Below are 21,894 nucleotides of genomic sequence, written 5' to 3' on the forward strand. Positions count from 1 at the left end.
CTGCATATCTGAGGTTGATGATATTTTGTTAAGTTCTTTAAAATGTTTGGTATAATTAATCAATGACAATATCAAGTCCGGGACTTCTCTGTTGATATCTTTTGAATACTGATTCAATCTCCTTACTCCTCATTATTCTATTCAGATTCTCTATTTATTTGTGGTTTAGTCTTGGAAAGTTTTGGGTTTCTAGGAATTCATTCATCAAGGCTATGCAATTTGTTGGTATATAATTTTTCATGAAATTTTTTCATAAAATTTCATGAAATTTTTCTGTCTTATAATTCTTGTTTTTGTAGAATGGCAGTAATATCCCCACTCATATTTGATTCTAATAATTTGAATTCTCTTTTTTATTAGTCAATTTATCGAAAAATTTGTCCACTTGTTGAACTTTTAAAAGAATCAACCTTTGGTTTCATTGATTTTTTTTATGTTGTCTTTTTGTGCTCTATTTTACTTTTCTCTAATCCTTCTTTCTTTCTGTTAGCTTTGAGTTTAGTTTGTTTGTTTAGTTGCAAAGTTAGGTTGTTGATGGTGAACTTTTTCTTGTTTTTCAGTGTATCAGTTCAGTTCAGTTCAGTCGCGTCCAACTCTTTGCGACCCTATGAATCACAGTATGCCAGGCCTCCCTGTCCATCACCAACTCCCGGAGTCCACTCAAACTCATGTCCATCGAGTCGATGATGCCATCCAGCCATCTCATTCTCTGTCGTCCCCTTCTCCTCCCGCCCCCAATCCCTCCCAGCATCAGAGTCTTTTCCAGTGAGTCAACTCATCGCATGAGGTGGCCAAGTATTGGAGTTTCAGCTTTAGCATCAGTCCTTCCAATGAACACCCAGGATTGATCTCCTTTAGAATGGACTGGTTGGATCTCCTTGCAGTCCAAGGGACTCTCAAGAGTCTTCTCCAATATCATAGTTCAAAAGTATCAATTCTTCAGCGATCAGCTTTCTTCACAGTCCATTAACTATAAATATCCTCTTTACTAGTACTTTTGCTACATTCTGTAAGTTTCAAATGCTGTGATTTTTTTTCTAATCGGCTTCCCTTGGTGGCTCAGTGGTAAAGAATCTGCCAGCCAATTCAGGAGACGTGGGTTCGATCCCTGGGTTGGGACAGTCTCCTCCAGAAGTAAATAGCAACCCACTCCAGTATTCTTGCCTGGGAAATTCCACAGACAGAGAAGCCTGGTGGGCTACAGTCCATAGGTCTAAACAACAGCAACAATCAATTTTCTGATTACACTGTGATTTCTTATTTGATCCATTGATTAAGAGTATGTTAATTTCCATAAATTTGTGGGTTTTCCAGTTTTCTGATTTATAACTACATTCAGTTGTGTTTGGAAAAAATACTTTATATGGTGTCTGTCTTTTCATATGTATTTATATGTATTTTGTAGCCTGGAACATGATATGTTCTGGAAAATATTCCATGTGCATTTGGGATATATGTACTTTTGTTACTGTGTGGAGTATTCAATATATGTCTGTTAGATCTTTTTGGTTGGTTGTGTTGTTCAAGTACTCTGTTTCCTTATTTATCTTTCTGGTTGTTCTGTTATTGAGAGTAGATATGGATGTCTCCCAAATATTATTGTACAACTATTACTCTTCAGTTCTGTTAATTTTTGTTTCATGTTTTGATGGCTGTTATGAGCTGCATGAAAATTTGTAATTCTTATAAATTTGTGCTGTATAGAACCTTTTATTAATACATAATGTTCTTCTTTGTTTCTTATAATCTATTTTGATTTTGATTTAAAGTCTGTTTTGTCTTATATTAGTATAGCTACTCCTGTTCTCTTTTAGTGATTGTTTACATGGAATATCTTTTTTCATTCTTTCAGTTTCAGCTCATTTGTGTCTGTGGATCTAAAGTGAGAATGTTATCGATAGCATGTAGTTGTGTACCCACCGTGCCAATATGTCTTTTGATTAGAGAGTTCAGTCCATTTACATTTATAGTTTAATAATGATAAGGAGACACTTAAATCTGTCATTTTGCTTTAGAGTTCAATTGATGTTTTTGGAGGTTACACATTTAAATTCCTTTTGTCATATATTGTCCTGGATATTCTATAGTTATTTCCTCTATGGTTACTGTTAGGATTACATTTAACATCCTGAAGTTATAATCCTCTGATTTATACCAGCTTAACTCCAGTACTCTTGCCTAGAAAATCCCATGACGGAGAAGCCTGGTAGGCTGCAGTCCATGGGGTCGCCAAGAGTCAGACACGACTGAAGTGACTTAGCAGCAGCAGCAGCAGCAACTTCAATAATACACAAACTTTAGTCCTTCACAGCTCTATACCAACCCTTATCAGTTGTCAAAAATTACATATTTACATAATGTGTGTTGAAAACCATAAACTAATCTTTTAAATGCATTTGTCTCTTAAATTATGTAGGAAATGAAATGTGAATTTACAAACCAAAGTTCCTGTTACATTAGCTTTGAGTAGAATAATTCTTAGTTTTAAAACATATGTTAAACTCTTAAATCATGTACCAAAAAGGAGTGGAGTTAAAAATCATTTTTATAATAATACTAGCTTTTATTATTTGCCTCATGTATTTACCTTTACTGAGATCTTTAAATCTTCATAGGGCTTCATGTTACTGTCTAGTGTCCTTTCATTTCAACTTAAAATACTTTTTTTTTTTTAACATTTCTTGAAGGACAGGTCTAATGGTAGCAGGCTCCTTTTGTGTATCTGGGAATGACTTCATTTCTCACTTCATTGATGGATAATTTTGCCAGCTTTAGGAGTTTTGATCATCAAATTTCTGATGAGAAATCTGATAGTTTTTGAGAATCCCTTGTATGTGATGAGTCACATCTCAATCTCTTTGAAGACTCTCTGTCTTTTGAAAGCTTGATTTTAATGTGTCTTTTGTGGATCTCTTGGAGTTCATTGAGCTTCTTTGATGTATATATTTATGTATTTCACCAAATTTGGAGATTTTTTAGTCATTATTTCTTCAAATATTCTTTCTGCCATTTTCTCTTCTGGGATCCCACAATCCATATATTGGCTAACTCAGTAGTGTCGTACAGTTTCCTTAAACTCTGTGCACTTTTCTTCAATTTTTTTTCTTCCTACTTCTCAGACATAGTAACTTCTGTTGTCCTGTCTTTATGCTCACAGATTTTTTTTTCCTGTTCAAACTCATCTTTGGAGTCTCTTAGTGAACTTTTCATTTTAGTTATTGTTATTTTATGTTTTTTGAAGGTTTTCTTTTACTGTATTTTTTATACATTGTTATCTTGACTTTCTCTACATCTTACTTTAAAGTGTATGTATCGGTTGTTTCAAATTTTTTGTCCTAGTAGAGCTACTCTCAGGTCTATTTTTGGAACCTGTTTTTTTTTTTTTTTTCTGTTAATTTATGTTTTTCCTTTGAGTCAGGGCTACACTTTGTTACACTTTGTTTTGTTTTTGATGCCCTGTGGTTTTGTTGTTGTTGAAAACTGGAAATTTTAATCATATAATGTGGTAACTATAGAAATTGGATTGTCCCCTCTCCCAACAGAGGAAAGATCAAATTCTCTCCTGTTTTTTGTCAATTTTTTTTTTTTTTGTGCGTGTGTGTTCTTGATTGTTGTAGGCCATCTTCTTGTCCAGGATCAGCCTGAGGTGTAAACTTTGGGTCTTTCTGGGTTTTTTTGAGCCTGTATCTTTCCCTGGGCATGCAGAGTGACTTCCTAAATTTTCCTGTAATGGGAGTTCTTGTCCAGAATCAGCCTGAGGTGTAAACTTTGTGTCTTTCTGTTTTTTTTTCGAGCCTGTATCTTTCCCTGGGCATGCAGAGTGACTTCCTAAATTTTCCTGTAATGGGAGTTGCCTTTTTTTTCTTTCAATTGTGTTGCAATACCGTTGACATATTGACTGGGTAAATGTGAGCTGAACAGCATATTGATTTGACATATATGCATCATGAAATGAAGAGCAGAATAAGTTTAGTGACTGTCCATCTCATATAGATTAAAAAAAAGGCAAAAATTATTTTTTCTTATGATGAGAACTTTTAGGATTTACTTTTAACAAGTTTCATATACAAGTGTTAATTATATCAATCATGTATATTACATCTCTAGTATTTACTATAACTGAAATTGAAAGTTTGTACCTTTTGACCACTTTCATCTGATTCTTGTACCCTCCACCCCCTCCTCTCTAGTAACCACAAATATGATCTCTTTTTCTGAGTTTGTTGTTTGAAGTATAATTGACCTACAACACTTTTTTAATTTCTAGTGCACAATATACAGTGATTCAGTATTTCTATACATTTCAAAAACATCACCATTGTAAATCTGGTTTGTCATCTGTCAACATACAAAGATACTACAATATTATTGACTATATTCCCCACATTGTACATTTCACCCCCATGACTCATTTATTTTGTAACTGGAAGTTTATAGGTCTTAATTTTCCTCACCTATTTCACTCATCCCAGTTAAGTTGCTTTTGAATGTTATAGTCTCTAATACCTGACACTCAGAAGGGGAAAAAGAATAATGAAGAAGGGGGAAGGGGCAGTGGCTCATAGTACTCTGCAAGTCACTTTTGCAGGAGATGGAGGGATTTATAACAGTTGAAGAAGTGCAACAGTGATATCCAACTGCTTCTTTGTCTTTTCCTCTGAGATGAGAAGTGGCAGTCAGTCATCAGAGCACAGACACGTGATATTTGAAAGACACATCCTATTCTCTTACCCTGACTCATATAAACTGTGTGCAAGGTGCTTATGTAGTGTGTGCTGAGCTTCCTGTCAGGGAGCAGGGTGATGGGTAGCCCCTGTGAAGCTGAGCTGAAATTGACCAGAGTTGCAAGCCTTCAATGGACTTACGAGTTCCAGAATAGTTTCTGTCAGTGCATTTGTTGTCTAGGTGGGGAGACAGACTCCTATTTTGCTTTCTACTTTGTAATCTACCCAGAATCCTCATCTAATTAGCTTTATTATTATTATTTTTTTGATGTTCTACAATATAGGATAGCTTCGGACCACATTGGAAGTGCCTATATATTTTCAACATACCCCTGAGAGAATTTATTTGCTTCTCCTTCCCTGTCTCCCTTATCTTTTTTATAAGCAGAGTTGCTACATTCTGTAATGGCTACACATGGAATGAGTATGTTTCATTTGATTTTGGGCATATATACTCTCCACATGTCTTAAGAATAGTAGCAAATCTTTTAAATCATCGTGGTCAGTTACAGAAAAAGTAAACTATAAGAAGCGTTGATGTATACCTTATGGATTGTATGCCAGAGAACAGTATTTGATTAAATAGATTTAGTTATACCTACAGAAAGAGTTGAGAACATCAGTGAAGCTTGCAAATAAGAGCAAATGAACTGATATTTAAGAGATTTATCATCTCTTTAAAGATATCTGATTGGGAATATTGCAATTAATATTAAAATTAAATTTCTCTAAAAGTTTAATCTCCTGATATTTCCTTATTCTGTTGAAGCTTTTTGAATCCCTCAGAGATAAAGACAAAAATGATTATTAGAGGATTTATCTGCATGTATTATAGGAAAGTATAAAAAAATCAGAATGGAAAGCAACTGTTGGAAGTACCAGAAAATTATGCTATTAATTTAAGTGTCATCAGAGCACAAAAGATCACATTCCGGGACTGTGAGAAAATTATTAAAATACTGGAAATAATAGTACTTAAGATGAAGATATTACACTCTAAGATCTGGTTAAGTGACTGACATTATTATATCACTTCAGGTATTATAAAAGTAACAAAATGCTTTTAAAGATAATAAGCGTTACATTTTGAGATTGGCAGTGTTCACACTTTTCTGCTTAAGTGCTTTCCTAGTTTAACATAATTTAATAACAGTTATGGGGGAATAGCTAACATCTTAGTTCCCATATATATCCTTTCTCCTTCCTTGTTCAATCTATACATATACAAGTGATAAAACTTTATTCTCTAAATGGTGGGTTAACGAACAGTTACTCTTCTGCCTTTGTCCTTGGTGTTAGAAATTTGGCTATTTTGTAAATTATTTAGCTCCTAAATGTTGAGAAATACACTACAAATCTGTTGCAAACAAGGTACTGCTATATAGAGCCATTACTGTCCAGAAATCAGATGAGTGTTTTTTTAAAACAGCCTGGTGTGTGCATGCTGAATCAAATAGTCACGTCTAACTCTTTGAGACCCTATGGACTGGGTCCGTCAGGTTCCTCTGTCCATGAGATTTTCCAGGCAAGAATACTGGAGTGGATTGCCATTTCCTTCTCCATTTAAAGTTTTTTTGAGGTATAATTGATATACAATAAGCTGAATGTATTTAAAGTGTATGATCTGGTGAGCATTGAGAAATGTTTCCACGGATGAAGTCAACCCCACAATAAAGATAATAAACATTTCCACAGCAACCAAGTTTCCCCTTCCCCTTTTTAATCTCTCCGTTTTGTCCCTCTTGTCCCTCCTCCTGATCCTGAGGCAACTACTGCTCTCTTCTCTGGAGTTTTATGTAATTCTATGTACTTTTCTATGTTAGGTTTCTTTCCTCAGCATAATTAGAGATTTATCAGTGTCATAGCATGTACTAATAATTCATTCTTTTTATGCTGAGTAGTACTCCTTTGTATGAATGTAATCACATATTGTTTGTTTACCTGTGATGGACCTGTGGGTTGTTTGCAAGATGTGGCTGTTATGAATAAGGTCCTCTGAACATTATATGAATATCATTATATGAATATATGCTTTCATTTCCTTTCAGAAAATAGCTAGAGTTAGAATGGCTAGATCATATAGGAGATGTACAAGTTTTTTTTCCTTCTTGAAAAATACTGTTAAGAGAGCAAAAAGACAAGCTATAGACTAGGAGAAAATATTTGCAAGATATATAGATAATGCACATGTGCTTAGAATATACAAAGATCTCTGAAAGCCCAGTAATAAGACAACAGCCCCAAATAGGCAGGATACACACACACACACACACATATACATGTTATTTCAAATGATCTCTTTTATGACTATTAAAGCTTTATATAAATCAATTTTAAGAGGAAAATTTATTCAAAATAGGCTCTTGGAGAATTGACCATATGTCACTTCCCTTTTTGGCACATGGCTAAGACTTAGATACTCCATGCTCCCTACTTCACTTCCTTTGCATCCACTTTTTACTTAACCTCATTGGTTCAGTTCATTTCATGATTGTGTATGAAATGATTGACAAAGCACCTCACTTCAGCTCTACCAATGCTCTTTGCCCAGAGCTCTTGTAATGCTGGGACCAGTGATGCTTGTGTATGTATGCAGATCTGGAATGTGAGAGAATTTGTAACCCCAATTAGAGCAACACAACCAGTCAGGAATGGAAGCCAGTGAATAAATGCTCCTGAATTGTTTCTTGGGTGGCACTTCTGAGGAACTTTCTCCATAACTTCTCACAGAGCCACCACTGACTGCAGTGACCATCTTGAAAGCACGTCCTTACTTTAGCTTTCTCTCTTCTCTCATACTCTTTCCAGTCCCTACTCCCGCAGTCCCTAATACTACTTCTAATAACCTATCTGTACTGCCAGCCCTTGCTACAGGCCTTGCTTCTTGGGGGAGATCCAAGGTAAAATTATCATTGCATATATCACTTAATGTTATATGTACAAATAAAGATGATGTAGGACAGTGGTCCCAGTATACCAGGTAAACTTATGGCCCACAAATTTACCTTCCTGAACAAACCCTGATGTTTGCCTTTTGTGTATTTGATTTGTTCTTCAAGGTTGAACAAAACCTTTGCAACTCTGTGACCTTCTAAGCAATATAACTTGACAGTTCTTTTTATTAAAAACTCAATTTATTTTAATTCAAAGATTATACTAATCTCTCAAATGATTTCCTTACCCCTACAGAACTTTTTCTTTACAATTGTTATCAGCTTCCTTTGACTTGTCACCAGCTTCCTTTGACTTGTCACCACTATTTGAAAAATTGTATACACCTTCTGTAGAATAATGGGTCACAGCCACTAACTTCTTAGCTTATACTTGTTAACCAGTTTCTTTGTCAGACATAAAAAAGAGATCATTAATGTTTCAGTAATCAGGACTAGCATGTTTTGAAGAGTTTAGACTTTAGCATATAAGCGACTCATTAGTAAGTGGTGCCAGTGGAAACCAGAGCACCAATTCCTTTCACTGAATATGTTTTCATCTCCTTCCTTATTTGTTGGCTGTATGTCATGAGAAAAGGTGATACCCTTTAGGATTTCCTATGTAATCTAGTTTTCTGATGGTTTATTTACTAAACATAAAACAAGAATAACCAGTTTTACCTTCCTCTGCTTAATTGTTGGGGCACTTGATTCATCACACTTCCCTGTGATGAAAATTGGCAAGCATTTCCAAAATTGACTGTTTCAGTAATATAAATAACTAGTCAGGAAATAGAATATGCCTTTTAATTTTTTTAGTAAGGCCATAATTTGGTGACATTTGCCCAGAATGGTTCATGATCTAAAGGTTTAAATGCCAAATCTGTCATACCCAAGAAACTGTTCAGAATTGTGTTTATTCAGAAATTTTCAATGCATCAACACAGGGATCTCGCATACAGATCTTCTCATTGAGAGGCCTGTATATACAATGGTCCAGGTATCCTGATTTCAGTGCAGAGGATTTCATTAAATGCCTTAGGTGAACCCAATGTGAAATTGATCTCTTAATATCTTTATGCCTGCTCTTTTCAAATCATGTCAAGATGTCTTTTTTCTTTGAGATTAATACATTCTTTTTAATATTCTGATCTTTGCTTTTCACACAAGAAGATTGGTCTCCATTTCAGAGACTCTCTTCCCTGTTAAACCTAGCTCTTGAGCTCCCAATGCATAGAATGTTACAGATGTAGTTTTCCAATGTCTGGTGGTTAGTCTGTGTCTTTTTTTTTTTTTTGCCTGTCACTGCCCTACCCCACGTAAAAATAGAATGAAAAATACATAGATAAAATAATATGGTTGGTGTGCCATTGAAATGGTGTGCTACAAATTTTTGGAGTAGGTAGAGAATATATAATGTGCTCTTGTCATCTTGTTTGATATTTTTAAAATTTCTCAGGACTTCTATTTTAATTTGAAAAATGCTTTAAGAACAAGAGGTTGTTTAGCATAACATCCTCTCCCCACCACAGCACAGCTTACGTGAGAAGCTTCTACATTGTAATCTTGGTTACTGGGGTACTTTTCTCCTCTGTAACAGTTTATTGCTTTTGGGACACTAAGCCTTTTCTGTTTAATTGTTTATTTTGCTAATTTCTTTTGTCTTCCGCCTACAGCTTTTCCCCTCTATTTATTTTAATCATGTGTATGTGCAAAAACAATTGACATTTTCCTTTAATTAATGAAACTAATCAGCTGCAGTGTTCCACATGTAATTTTTGGTTGTTCATGATATTTATTACTTTTATATTTCTTCTAGAAATTTATGATTTTATAAGTTATTTCAAAATTCAAAAGTTTTAGAAGACTGAAATCTTGTTCCTGTATTTTAGAAAATAATAGCAATTGTATAATGCATCTTTGACTTCTCTCCTTAAATATGTGAGGACAGAAAACGTAATCCAAATATTTTCATCCTGGTATAACAGTTCTTTTGATTAAAGAGGAAATATTTGTTTTATACTGAATCATAAATTATAATGTACATAATTTGGAAATAAATGGGAATATTTATAGTAACTGGCATCTTGAAAGAAAATATATGTACTTTTGAGTGGACAGAATCACCTACTTTATGAATTTTCAAAGTTATATTTGAATTCTTGACTTTAGATCTGAAAGTCACCTTCAGTTCAGTTCAGTTGCTCAGTAGTGTCCGACTCTTTGCGACCCCATGAATCACAGCACGCCAGGCTTCCCTGTCCATCACCAACTCCTGGAGTTCACTCAAACTCATGTCCATCGAGTCGATGATGCCATCCAGCCATCTCATTCTCTGTCATCCCCGTCTCCTCCCACCCCCTGTCCCTCCCAGCATCAGACCTTAGAAGTTATCTATGCTGTAGATTCTATGGCATATTCACATTTATAGATGTAATATTAAGGCTTCAAGAGGCTGAGTATGTCTTGATCAGATACTTTGTTACCCTACAAGATTAGAATGGTGATATCTTTGTGAACTGGGTTATTTTATCTTTGTATTGGAGATCCTAGCATAGTCCTGATGCATGGTTGAAATATTAGTTTCATTAAATTTAGTATATTTTTCACTATACACATCATGAAATGAAAGAATAGCTGACAGACCTTTTATTTCTGTTTCTACCTGTGCTCTTTTGTGATTATACAAATAATATATATTATTGTGGGAAGTCTGGACAAGTACAAAGAAAATAAAAATTGTTGTTAAAAGGGTCATTTTAAAAACCATACTACTTAGTGACAAATGAAGCCTTGAATCAAAGTCATTGGTGTTGAATCATAACAAAGCCACTCTTGATTATTCTAGAATGGATTAAGGGCATATACCATGGTCCCATAGAACCTTCAGAATGCTCACATCTTCAGTGGCGTTCTGTAACAAAGCAGTGACTAGTAATGGGAGGACTGTAAGAAAGAAGCCATACCATGGAATTGAGCTACCTAGTTATTGAAAGAAAAGCTACTTTGGGAAGCAAACCCACCCCCATCCCTCAATCCAGTATACCTGGTTTTTTGCACCATCTCTTAAATCTGAGGCTTTGCTCATCTCTGAAACTTTGCACTTCATCATACCTGAAACTTTGCACTTGGAAATAATGTCTAAACTTATGAGGTGAAGTATTTTTTAAATGATTATGTGAAGTTTTTCTCTGGGAAATTTTATCCCCTATTCTTTAATATGTATGTATGTATTTTGAAAGTTGATTTTCAGTAAGTAACCTTTTATATTAAGGGTGTTAATCCTTTGTCTAATGTGGTGCATATCTTTCTGATTTGATAGGTTGTGAATTTCTCTAGGTCAGGGACCATGTGTACAAGACAGTTTACAATGCAAGTAGTATGCATTTTACAATTTACCCTCTACATGAGGGTAGATCTCATGTTTTTTGTTAAGAAAACCCCAAAAGGACCTAAGAAAACTTTGGAAAGTGTTGGCTGGATCTATTATCTTGATTGTGGTGATGGTATTATGGATATATGCATATGCCCAAACTCATCAACTTGCACACACTGAATATGTGCAGTTCTTTGTATGACAAGTATACCTTAGTAAAACTATTAAAAATCCCAACATACTGTCTAGCAAATGGTTTATTATATTTGCATCTAATGGTTAATGACTTTTATTGTAAGCAAAGAAATTACAGTATTAGATTTACGGGTACGAAAGTCAATTACGGTAGGAGGGCTATGTCTAAAGGAAGAAAATTAAGTTAGAAGGTTGTTTTAGTAATCTACTTAAAACTATGCTTAGAGAGAAGGAACAAGATGGCGGAGGAATAGGATGGCGAGACCACTCTCTCCCCCACAAATTCATCAAAAGAACATTTGAATGCGGAGTAAAGTCCACAAAACAACTTCTGGATGCTGGCAGAGGACATCAGGCACCCAGAAAAGCAGCCCATTGTCTTAGAAAGGAGGTAGGAAAAAATATAAAAGATAAAAAGAGAGACAAAAGAGGTAAGGACGGAGCTCCATCCCGGGAAGGGAGGCATTAAAAAGAGAGACGTTTCCAAACACCAGGAAACACTCTCACTGGCTAGTCTGTGGCGAGCCTTGGAATCTGAGGGCCACATAACTGGGAGGAAAAAGAAAGAAATAATTAAAACACACAGATTACCCGCCAAACGGTAACTCCCAGTGGAGAAGCAGCACAGAGGACTGCATACGCCATTAACAAGCGGGGGCTGGGCAGGGAGGAGCCAGCTGAACTGCTTAGAGAGAGGACTGGGCTTGAATGCCATGAGAACAATCTGAGAGAACTGGGGATAGCAAAGCAGACTGGGATAGCTTCCCCAAGAAAATGCGGAAAGCTGTAACCTAAGACTCCGCCAGCCCCGCTCACAGAACAAAGGGCTGTTCCATCCCCCATCCCCCACCGAGACAGGCAGGGAGGTCAGCCAGAGCCGGAGAGGGCAACCACGGCCTAAGAAAGGCATCCAATACAAACTGCAGGCAGGCTTGTTGCTGATCAAGACTTCTTGGGCACGGGCTGGTTGATATCTGCCTGAGAAGGTGCGCCGGTTGTACACCTAGAAAACCGAGTGGCAGGGACTGGGGAGGCGATAGTTGCAGCGACCACGCTCGCCAAACACCTGGTCACCTGAGCTGCTTGGACTGGGGAAGGCACAAAACGCAGGCCCAACCAAGTCTGTGCCTTTGTGGAGTACCCGAGAAAATGAACTTGAGCCGCTCAGACCAGGGAAGTGCATAAAACCCAGCACCAGCCTCGGACAGTTTCCGGCAGAGCAACCTAGAGCCTGTGCAGTGTAGACTGGGACAGCACACGCGCTCTGAGCGGGGGCAAACCCAGTGTGGCCAAGACACAGCGAGCACTCCCAAAAGATGCCAGAGATATTTGTCTGCAGTGTTCCTCACTTCCGCGAACAGGACTGAACAACTGAGCCTTAAAAAGTGTCCACCCGCCCCCTAGTATCAGGGCGGAAATTAGACACTGAAGAGACCAGCAAACAGAAGGTAAAACAGAGGGAACCACCTTGGAAATGACAGATAGAGACGTCTAGAGACTACTCCAAGAATAAGACCAAACACCAGAGGTAAGAGGCTTAAGCCCGAATCCTGAGAACACCAGAGAACTCCTGACTTCAGGGAACATTAATCGATAGGAGCTCATGAAACGCCTCCATACCTACACTAAAACCAAGCACTACCCAAGGGTCAACAAGTTCCAGAGCAAGACGTACCACGCAAATTCTCCAGCAACACAGGAAAATAGCCCTGAGCTTCAATATACAGGCTGCCCAAAGTCACTCCAAACCCACTGACATCTCATAACTCATTACTGGACACTTCATTGCTCTCCAGAGAGGAGAAATCCAGCTCCACCCACCAGAACACTGACACAAGCTTCCCTAACCAGGGAACCTTGACAAGTCACCCGTCCAACCCCACACACAGCGAGGAAACTACATAATAAAGAGAACTCCACAAACTGCCAGAAGAGGGAAAGACCACCCCAAGCAAAGCAATATAAGCAAGATGAAGAGGCAGAGAAATACCCAGCAAGTAAAGGAACAAGATAAATGCCCACCAACACAAACAAAAGAAGAAGATATAGGGAATCTACCTGATAAAGAATTTTGAATTTTGATGGTGAAAATGATTCAAAATCTTGAAAGCAAAATGGAGTTACAGATAAATAACCTGGAGAAAAGGATTGAGAAGATGGAAGAAAAGTTTAATAAGGACTTAGAGGAAATAAAAAAGAGTCAATATACAATGAATAATGCAATAGATGAGATCAGAAACACTCTGGAGGGAACAAACAGTAGAATAACAGAGGCAGAAGACAGGATAAGCGAGCTAGAAGATAGAATTGTAGAAATAAATGAAACAGGAAAAAAGAAAAATTAATTAAAAGAAATGAGGACAATATTAGAGACCTCTGGGACAATGTTAAACGCTCCAACATTTGAATCATAGGAGTCCTAGAAGAAGAAGACAGAAAGACCATGAGAGAATACTTGAGGAGATAATAGTTGAAAATTTCCCTAAAATGAGGAAAGAAATAATCACCCAAGTCCAAGAAACCCAGAGAGTCCCCAACAGGATAAACCCAAGGCGAAATACTCCAAGACACATATTAATCAAATTAACAAAGATCAAACACAAAGAACAAATAAAAGCAGCAAGGGAAAAACAGCAAATAACACACAAGGGGATTCCCATAAGGATAACAGCTGATCTTTCAACAGAAACTTCAGGCCAGGAGGGAATGGCAAGACATACTTAAAGTGATGAAAGAAAATAACCTACAGCCCAGATTACTGTACCCAGCAAGGATCTCATTCAGATATCAAGGAGAAATCAAAAGCTTTACAGACAAGCAAAAGCTGAGAGAATTCAGCATCACCAAACCAGCTCTCCAACAAATGCTAAAGGATCTTCTCTAGACAGGAAATACAGAAAGGGTGTATAAACTCGAACCCAAAGCAATAAAGAAAATGGCAATGGGATCATACTTATCAATAATTACCTTAAACGTAAATGGGTTGAATGCCCCAACCAAAAGACAAAGGCTGGCTGAATGGATACAAAAACAAGACCCCCATATATGTTGTCTACAAGAGACCCACCTCAAAACGAGGGACACATACAGACTAAAAGTGAAGGGCTGGAAAAGATACTCCATGCAAATAGAGACCAAAAGCAAGCAGGAGTAGCAATACTCATATCAGATAAAATAGACTTGAAAACAAAGGCTGTGAAAAGAGACAAAGAAGGAAACTACATAATGATCAAAGGATCAATCCAAGAAGAAGATATAACAATTATAAATATTTACGCACCCAACACAGGAGCACCGCAATATGTAAGACAGTTACTAACAAGTATGAAAGGGGAAATTAACAACAATGCAGTAATAGTGAGAGATTTTAATACCCCGCTTACATCTATGGATAGATCAACTAAACAGAAAATTAACAAGGAAACACAAACTTTAAATGATACAATAGACCAGTTAGACCTAATAGATATCTATAGGACATTTCACCCCAAAACAATGAATTTCATCTTTTTCTCAAGCACACACAAAACCTTTTCCAGGATAGATCACATCCTGGGCCATAAATCTAGCCTTGGTAAATTCAAAAAAGTTGAAATCAGCATCTTTTCTGACCACAATGCAGTAAGATTAGATCTCAATTACGGGAGAAAAATCATTAAAAATGCCAACCTATGGAGACTGAACAACACGCTGCTGAATAATGAACAAATCATAGAAGAAATCAAAAGAGAAATCAAAATATGCATAGAAATGAATGAAAGTGAAAACACAACAACCCAAAACCTCTGGGACACTGTTAAAGCAGTGCTAAGTGGGAAGTTCATAGCAATACAGGCACACCTCAAGAAACAAGAAAAAAGTCAACTAAATAACCTAACTCTACATCTAAAGAAACTAGAAAAGGAAGAAATGAAAAACCCCAGGGTCAGTAGAAGGAAAGAAATCGTAAAAATTAGGGCAGAGATAAATGCAAAAGAAACAAAAGAGACCATAGCAAAAATCAATAAAGCCAAAAGCTGGTTCTTTGAGAAGGTAAATAAAATTGACAAACCACTAGCCAGACTCATCAAGAAACAAAGGGAGAAGACCCAAATCAATAAAATTCGAAATGAAAATGGAGAGATCACAACCGAAAACACAGAAATACAAACGATTATTAGAGAATACTACCAGCAAGTATATCACAATAAAATGAATAACATGGAAGAAATGGACCAATTCCTAGAAAACTACAACTTTCCAAAACAACCAGGAAGAAATAGAAAATCTGAACAGACCCATCACAAGCACGGAACTAGAGGCTGTAATCAGAAATCTTCCAGCAAACAAAAGCCCTGGTCCAGACGGCTTCACAGCTGAATTCTACCAAAAATTAAGAGAAGAGCTAACACCTATTCTACTCAAACTCTTCCAGAAAATTGCTGAGGAAGGGAAACTTCCAAACTCATTCTGTGAGGCCACCATCACCCTAATCCCAAAACCTGGTAAAGATCCCACAAAAAAAGAAAACTACAGGCCAATATCACTGATGAACATAGATGCAAAAATCCTTAACAAAACTCTAGCAATCAGAATCCAACAACACATTAAGAAGATCATATATCATGACCAAGTGGGCTTTATCCCAGGAATGCAAGGATTCTTCAAATATCCGCAAATCAGTCAACGTAATACACCACATTCAGTTCAGTCGCTCAGTTGTGTCCGACTCTCCGCGACCCCATGAATCACAGCACGCCAGTCCTCCCTGTCCATCACCAACTCCCAGAGTTCACTCAAACTCATGTCCACAGAGTCAGTGATGCCATCCAGCCATCTCATTCTCGGTCATCCCCTTCTCCTCCCGCCCCCAACCTTTCCTAGCATCAAAGTCTTTTCCAGTGAGTCAACTTGTCGCATGAGGTGGCCAAAGTATTGGAGTTTCAGCTTTAGCATCAGTCCTTCCAATGAACACCCACACCACATTAACAAACTGAAAAATAAAAATCATATGATTATCTCAATAGATGCAGAGAAAGCCTTTGACAAAATTCAACTTTCATTTATGATAAAAACCCTCAAGAAACTGGGAATAGAAGGGACATATCTCAACATAATAAAACCTATATATGACAAACCCACAGCAAACATTATCCTCAACGCTGAAAAACTGAAAGCATTTCCCCTAAAGTCAGGAACAAGACAAGGGTGCCCACTCTCACCACTACTATTCAACCTAGTTCTGGAAGTTTTGGCTACAGCAATCAGAGCAGAAAAAGACATAAAAGGAATCCAAGTTCGAAAAGAAGAAGTAAAACTTTCACTGTTCGCTGATGACATGATCCTCTACACAGAAAACCCTAAAGACTCTACCAGAAAACTGCTAGAGCTAATCAATGAATACAGTAAAGTTGCAGGATATAAAATCAACACACAGAAATCACTCGCATTCCTATACACTAATAATGAGAAAATAGAAAGAGAAATTAAAGAAACTATTCCATTCACTCTTGCAACGAAAAGAATTAAATACCTAGGAATATATCTACCTAAGGAAACAAAAGACTTGTACACAGAAAACTATAAAACACTAGTGAAAGTAATCAAAGAGGACACTAATAGATGGAGAAATATACCGTGTTCATGGATTGGAAGAATAAATATTGTAAAAATGAGTATACTACCCAAAGTAATTTATACATTCAATGCAATCCCTATCAAGCTACCAATGATATTTTTCAGAGAACTAGAACAAATAATCTCACAATTTGTATGGAAATACAAAAAACCTCGAATAGCCAAAGCAATCTTGAGGAAGAAAAATGGAACTGGGGGAATTAACCTGCTGGACTTCAGGCTCTACTACAAAGCCACAGTCATCAAGACAGTATGGTACTGGCATAAAGACAGAAATATAGGTCAATGGAACAAAATAGAAAGCCCAGAGATAAATCCACGCACCTATGCACACCTTATCTTTGAGAAAGGAGGCAAGAATATAAAATGGAGAAAAGACAGTCTCTTTAACAAGTGGTGCTGGGAAAACTGGTCAGCCACTTGTAAAAGAATGAAACTAGAACACTTCCTAACACCATACACCAAAATAAACTCAAAATGGATTAGAGAGCTAAATGTAAGACCAGAAACTATAAAGCTCCTAGAGGAGAACGTAGGCAAAACATTCTCTGACATAAATCACAGCAGAATCCTCTAAGACCCACCTCCCAGAATATTGGAAATAAAAGCAAAAATAAACAAATGGGACCTAATTAAAATCAAAAGCTTCTGCACAGCAAAGGAAACTATAAGCAAGGTGAAAAGACATCCTTCAGAATGGGAGAAAATAATAGCAAATGAAGCAACTGATAAAGGATTAATCTCCAAAATATACAAGTAGCTCCTGCAGCTCAATGCCAGAAAAATAAATGACCCAATTAAAAAATGGGCCTAAGAACTAAACAGACATTTCTCCAAAGAAGACATACAGATGGCTAACAAACACATGAAAAAATGCTCAACATCCCTCATAATCAGAGAAATGCAAATCAAAACCACAATGAGATACCATTTCACACCAGTCAGAATGGCTGCTATCCAAAAGTCTACATGCAATAAATGCTGGAGAGGGTGTGGAGAGAAGGGAACCCTCTTATACTGTTGGTGGGAATGCAAACTAGTACAGCCACTATGGAGAACAGTGTGGAGATTCCTCAAAAAACTGGAAATAGAAGTGCCATATGATCCAGCAATCGCACTCCTGGGCATACACACCAAGGAAACCAGAATTGAAAGATACACATGTACTCCAGTGTTCATCGCAGCACTGTTTATAATAGCCAGGACATGGAAGCAACCTAGATGTCCATCTGCAGACGAATGGATAAGAAAGCTTTGGTACATATACACGATGGAGTATTACTCAGCCATTAAAAAGAATGCATTTGAACCAGTTCTAATGAGGTGGATGAAACTAGAGCCTATTATACAGAGTGAAGTAAGCCAGAAAGAAAAACACCAATACAGTATACTAACGCATATATATGGAATTTAGAAAGATGGAAATGATAACCCTGTATACGAGACAGCAAAAGAGACACAGATGTATAGAACAGTCTTTGGGACTCTGTGGGAGAGGGTGAGAGTGGGATGGTTTGGGAGAATGGCATTGAAACATGTATATTATCATATGTGAAACGAATCGCCAGTTCAGGGTCGATGCATGTTACAGGAATATCGGGGCTGGTATGCGTGGATGACCCAGAGGGAGGATAAGGGGAGGAGGGAGGTGGGAAGGGGGTTCGGGAGGGGGAACTCATGTACACCCGGGGCGGATTCATGTCTATATATGGCAAAACCAACCAATATAATATTGTAAAATAATTAACCTCCACTAAAATAAAAAACTTAAAAAAAAACCCCAAAACTATGCTTAGATTCCTGGCTTAGGCAGTAGGACAAGTAGTAGTCCCTTCACTAAGAAAAAAAAGGAAAAAAAAAAACAAGAAGGGAATTCTTCTTTGAGAAGATGATGACCATCTGAGTATGGTGTGCGAGTTAGACAGCCATATAGATATCATCAATATAGAAATGGCTAAACAGTTTTGGATTCTCTATCTGGGCTAAACAAGTTTGTGAAGGATCATAGAGAATGTGGTTATTGAAGCTTGGAGTAGTAAATATACCCACAGAAAATATTTCAATTTATTTTATATAAACGTATCTATTTATGCATATTGAACAATATTATTAACTGTAAGTCATGATAAAGAACTGTGGTTTTAGTCACTGATAACATAAAACATAATTTCAAGCTACTTGTAAATAATGGTGATCCTAATAAATAGAATGACAAAGGTCATCAGTAGTTATATTTTAATGTCAAATAGTTTAGTTCAGTTTAAACAAATATTTCTTGAATAGTTCTTAGAATTTGTGTTGCTTTTATTCCATGGTAGTATCATAAGGACAAAAACATCACTTAGAGAAGAACTGACTTAAACTGTTTTTTGTAAATCAGGAAATCATAGTACCAGGTTTGTAGAATACAAAAATCAATTGCAATGTAAACAGTGGGCTTTAGGGAAATATAACTAGAGAGGAAAAAATCCAGTTGGAATGTTGACTTACATGGTTTTAAGAGAGGGACTAATATGTTCAGGGATATATTTTAAATAAGGTACCCTGCAGGAAGGTAGATGAAGTCAAGGATGGCAAATGTAGATATGGAAATAAGAATAATGGATTATTTTGATAGTATATAATACTAGGATAATTACCAAGAAATGTTAAATATGGACTTAGGTCTCATGTTAGCTTTTGAATTTATTAGCTGATAAGACCGGAAATCTACAAGGGTCAAAACTGGTTTCTTAGTTGGGTATATAAAGAATGATGGTGTATTCAGTGAAAGATGAAATAAAGGACATCTCATAGTTTAAAAAACAAAAAAACTTGGGAGTCTAGTTTCTGATTTCTGGATTCTGGCATCTAAACTTGTAGATAAGTATGGTATACTAGAAGAGAATAGACATCCTACCCTCAAATTCCTAAAAGGTTAGTTTTGGACATTAAGTTCTAGTTCCTACTTTTTCTGTATATAGAAGTTTAGAAGCGTTGAAACTACTTGTGTGAATCTGAGCTGTGAATCCATCTACATGTAAAACCCTGCTGAAGTGAAATGAAATGGATTTTTCTTAAGTACATAAGTACAAAATACATTTTTAAAGAAGTGAGTTATTTCTTTTCATCTTACTCAGGGTATATCATATTCTTAAATTATTGGCTTGTATCAGTTATTTTGGATGAGTACATTTGCAGTATTTTTGGTGACTTTTTTTTTTCCTTACTTGAAACAATAAATAAAATCCCTAATTCTTTTTTAATGGTTTTAGTTTTGATTGCTTTTTATATAAAATATTGAGTAAATAGTTGTATCTTTTAATCATACATTATTTTATGAGAAACTCTTGACTTTGAATCAGGTAATTATGAATTGATTTTTAAAGTCAGTGACAGCTTTAATTCTTGTCATGTAGTGAAAATGTATTTAATTCCCATAATGGATTAATGCCTGAAATACTGAATTCAGAGACTGGCTAAAAATTTAACATCAAAAGAAATCTTGTAATTTCTGTTTGAATTCTTTAAAAATGAGGAAAGCCTTTTCATAATCTATGTCTAATTAAAGTCTGCAAAGTTACTTATTAATAGTGTATAAAAGTAATACAATCAGGTTACAAATAGCACTGTAAATACAGGGCTTGATAACTAGGTAAAATTTTTCATATTAAAAATTGTATAGACTGCTGAATATATTATACATTAATAGTTTAAATATACCTTATATTAATAATTACTTTTCCATATAGTACAAAATTAATCCTACTAAAAATAAATATGGTTTTAAAAAAGTTCACTTGGTAAGTGCACAGTTCAGTGACAGTAAAAGAAGAATTCTGTTAATACTAATAGTGGTGAAGAGATACGAAGCAGGGAGAGTTAACTATTGTTTACTAGAGCCTAGTTTTAGCTGAAATGAAACAGAGCTTAAAACTTGTATATTGAGTTGTAAGTGGAAGATTATCTGCTATTGATAGTCATGCAACTTATTCAGCTTTCACTTGTCTTTTCACAGAGCTCCTTAATAAGCATTTATAGTCAGTTTTTGGCAGCACTGGAATCATTGAAGACATTCTGGGATGTTATGGATGAAATTGATGAGAAGACTTGGGTACTTGAGCCAGAAAAACCTACACGGAGTGCTACAGCACGCAGAATTGTATTAGGTAGGGTAAAAGAGGATTAAGGAGGTGTTGTTTTTTTTTTTTAATTTTTTTAAAGGTGTTTGAGTGTATTTTGTATTACTTTGGAAAAGGAATCTAAGATGACATTGGATTTTAGATGAGACTTTTTTGTGTGAGGGATGAACTGTGATTTATTAGTACATATTTAAATGTAAATATTTTAAGTAGAAAGGACAAGTACTGAGGTGTTTCATTATAAAAGGTGATGATCTAATCCATGGATGTAGCATTCAGAGATAGTGTTTAATTAGCTTTTAATTAGCATGGAAATTGTGGAGTAGATTTTTAAAAAAATTTTTCCCATTACTTGGGAAAAAGCTGTTAGAAATAATGAAGTCTTCATTTGTGAAACTAGACAAGATTAGTATGAACAAGTCTGGGAGTATTTTCTAACAGAAATATAGAGAAGGATAAAAGAACCTGAAGTGGGCCATGCATGCCATTGAAGAGTAAAAAGAAAGCTTTACAAAATAATAATTTAATATATTTTAAGTATTATAGTACTTAGTTTTAAGTACTATGTATTATTATATTAATTATATTAACATTAAATTATAATATTAAGTATTACAGTAAATTTTCTTTACTATAAACATATGAAATTAATAAGATAAGGAATAACCATAAATATCATCCTGGCAATATTACCATATTCTATTTACTATGACATTAGTTTTCTATATTATCATTATGAGCAAGCAATACACGAAATCAGTTTTAAAGTTCAACCTTTCAAGATTTTAGATGTTTTAAAACTATATTTGAGATCACAGTAAATAAACTATAGTTTCATGAAGGATATTTTGATGTGAATCATATCCAAATTGCTGAGCAGTTTGCATAGTTTCTACCCAGGCATAATAGATTATCTAGGTGGGGAAAGGGAC

General features: G+C 36.0%; 2 protein-coding genes across 7 annotated transcripts in view; one reads left to right on the forward strand and one right to left on the reverse strand.

Moving 5' to 3' along the window:
* Positions 1–21,894, forward strand: part of FANCL (FA complementation group L) — a 102,513-nt gene that overhangs the window by 75,514 nt on the left and 5,105 nt on the right. For all 6 annotated transcript variants that reach the window (XM_088841429.1, XM_088841432.1, XM_088841431.1 and 3 more), the window contains one exon: positions 20,839–20,989. In XM_088841429.1, the coding sequence (XP_088697555.1) occupies positions 20,839–20,989 (151 nt within the window). The remainder of the gene's footprint in view (positions 1–20,838; positions 20,990–21,894) is intronic.
* VRK2 (VRK serine/threonine kinase 2) overlaps positions 1–21,894 on the reverse strand; it is a 172,412-nt gene that overhangs the window by 37,238 nt on the left and 113,280 nt on the right. The gene's annotated exons all lie outside the window — the stretch shown is intronic.

This window comes from Moschus berezovskii, chromosome 11, assembly GCF_049115385.1.
Source record: "Moschus berezovskii isolate FMDL1 chromosome 11, NW_MosBer_1.0, whole genome shotgun sequence".
NCBI classification, from domain to species: Eukaryota; Metazoa; Chordata; class Mammalia; order Artiodactyla; family Moschidae; genus Moschus; species Moschus berezovskii.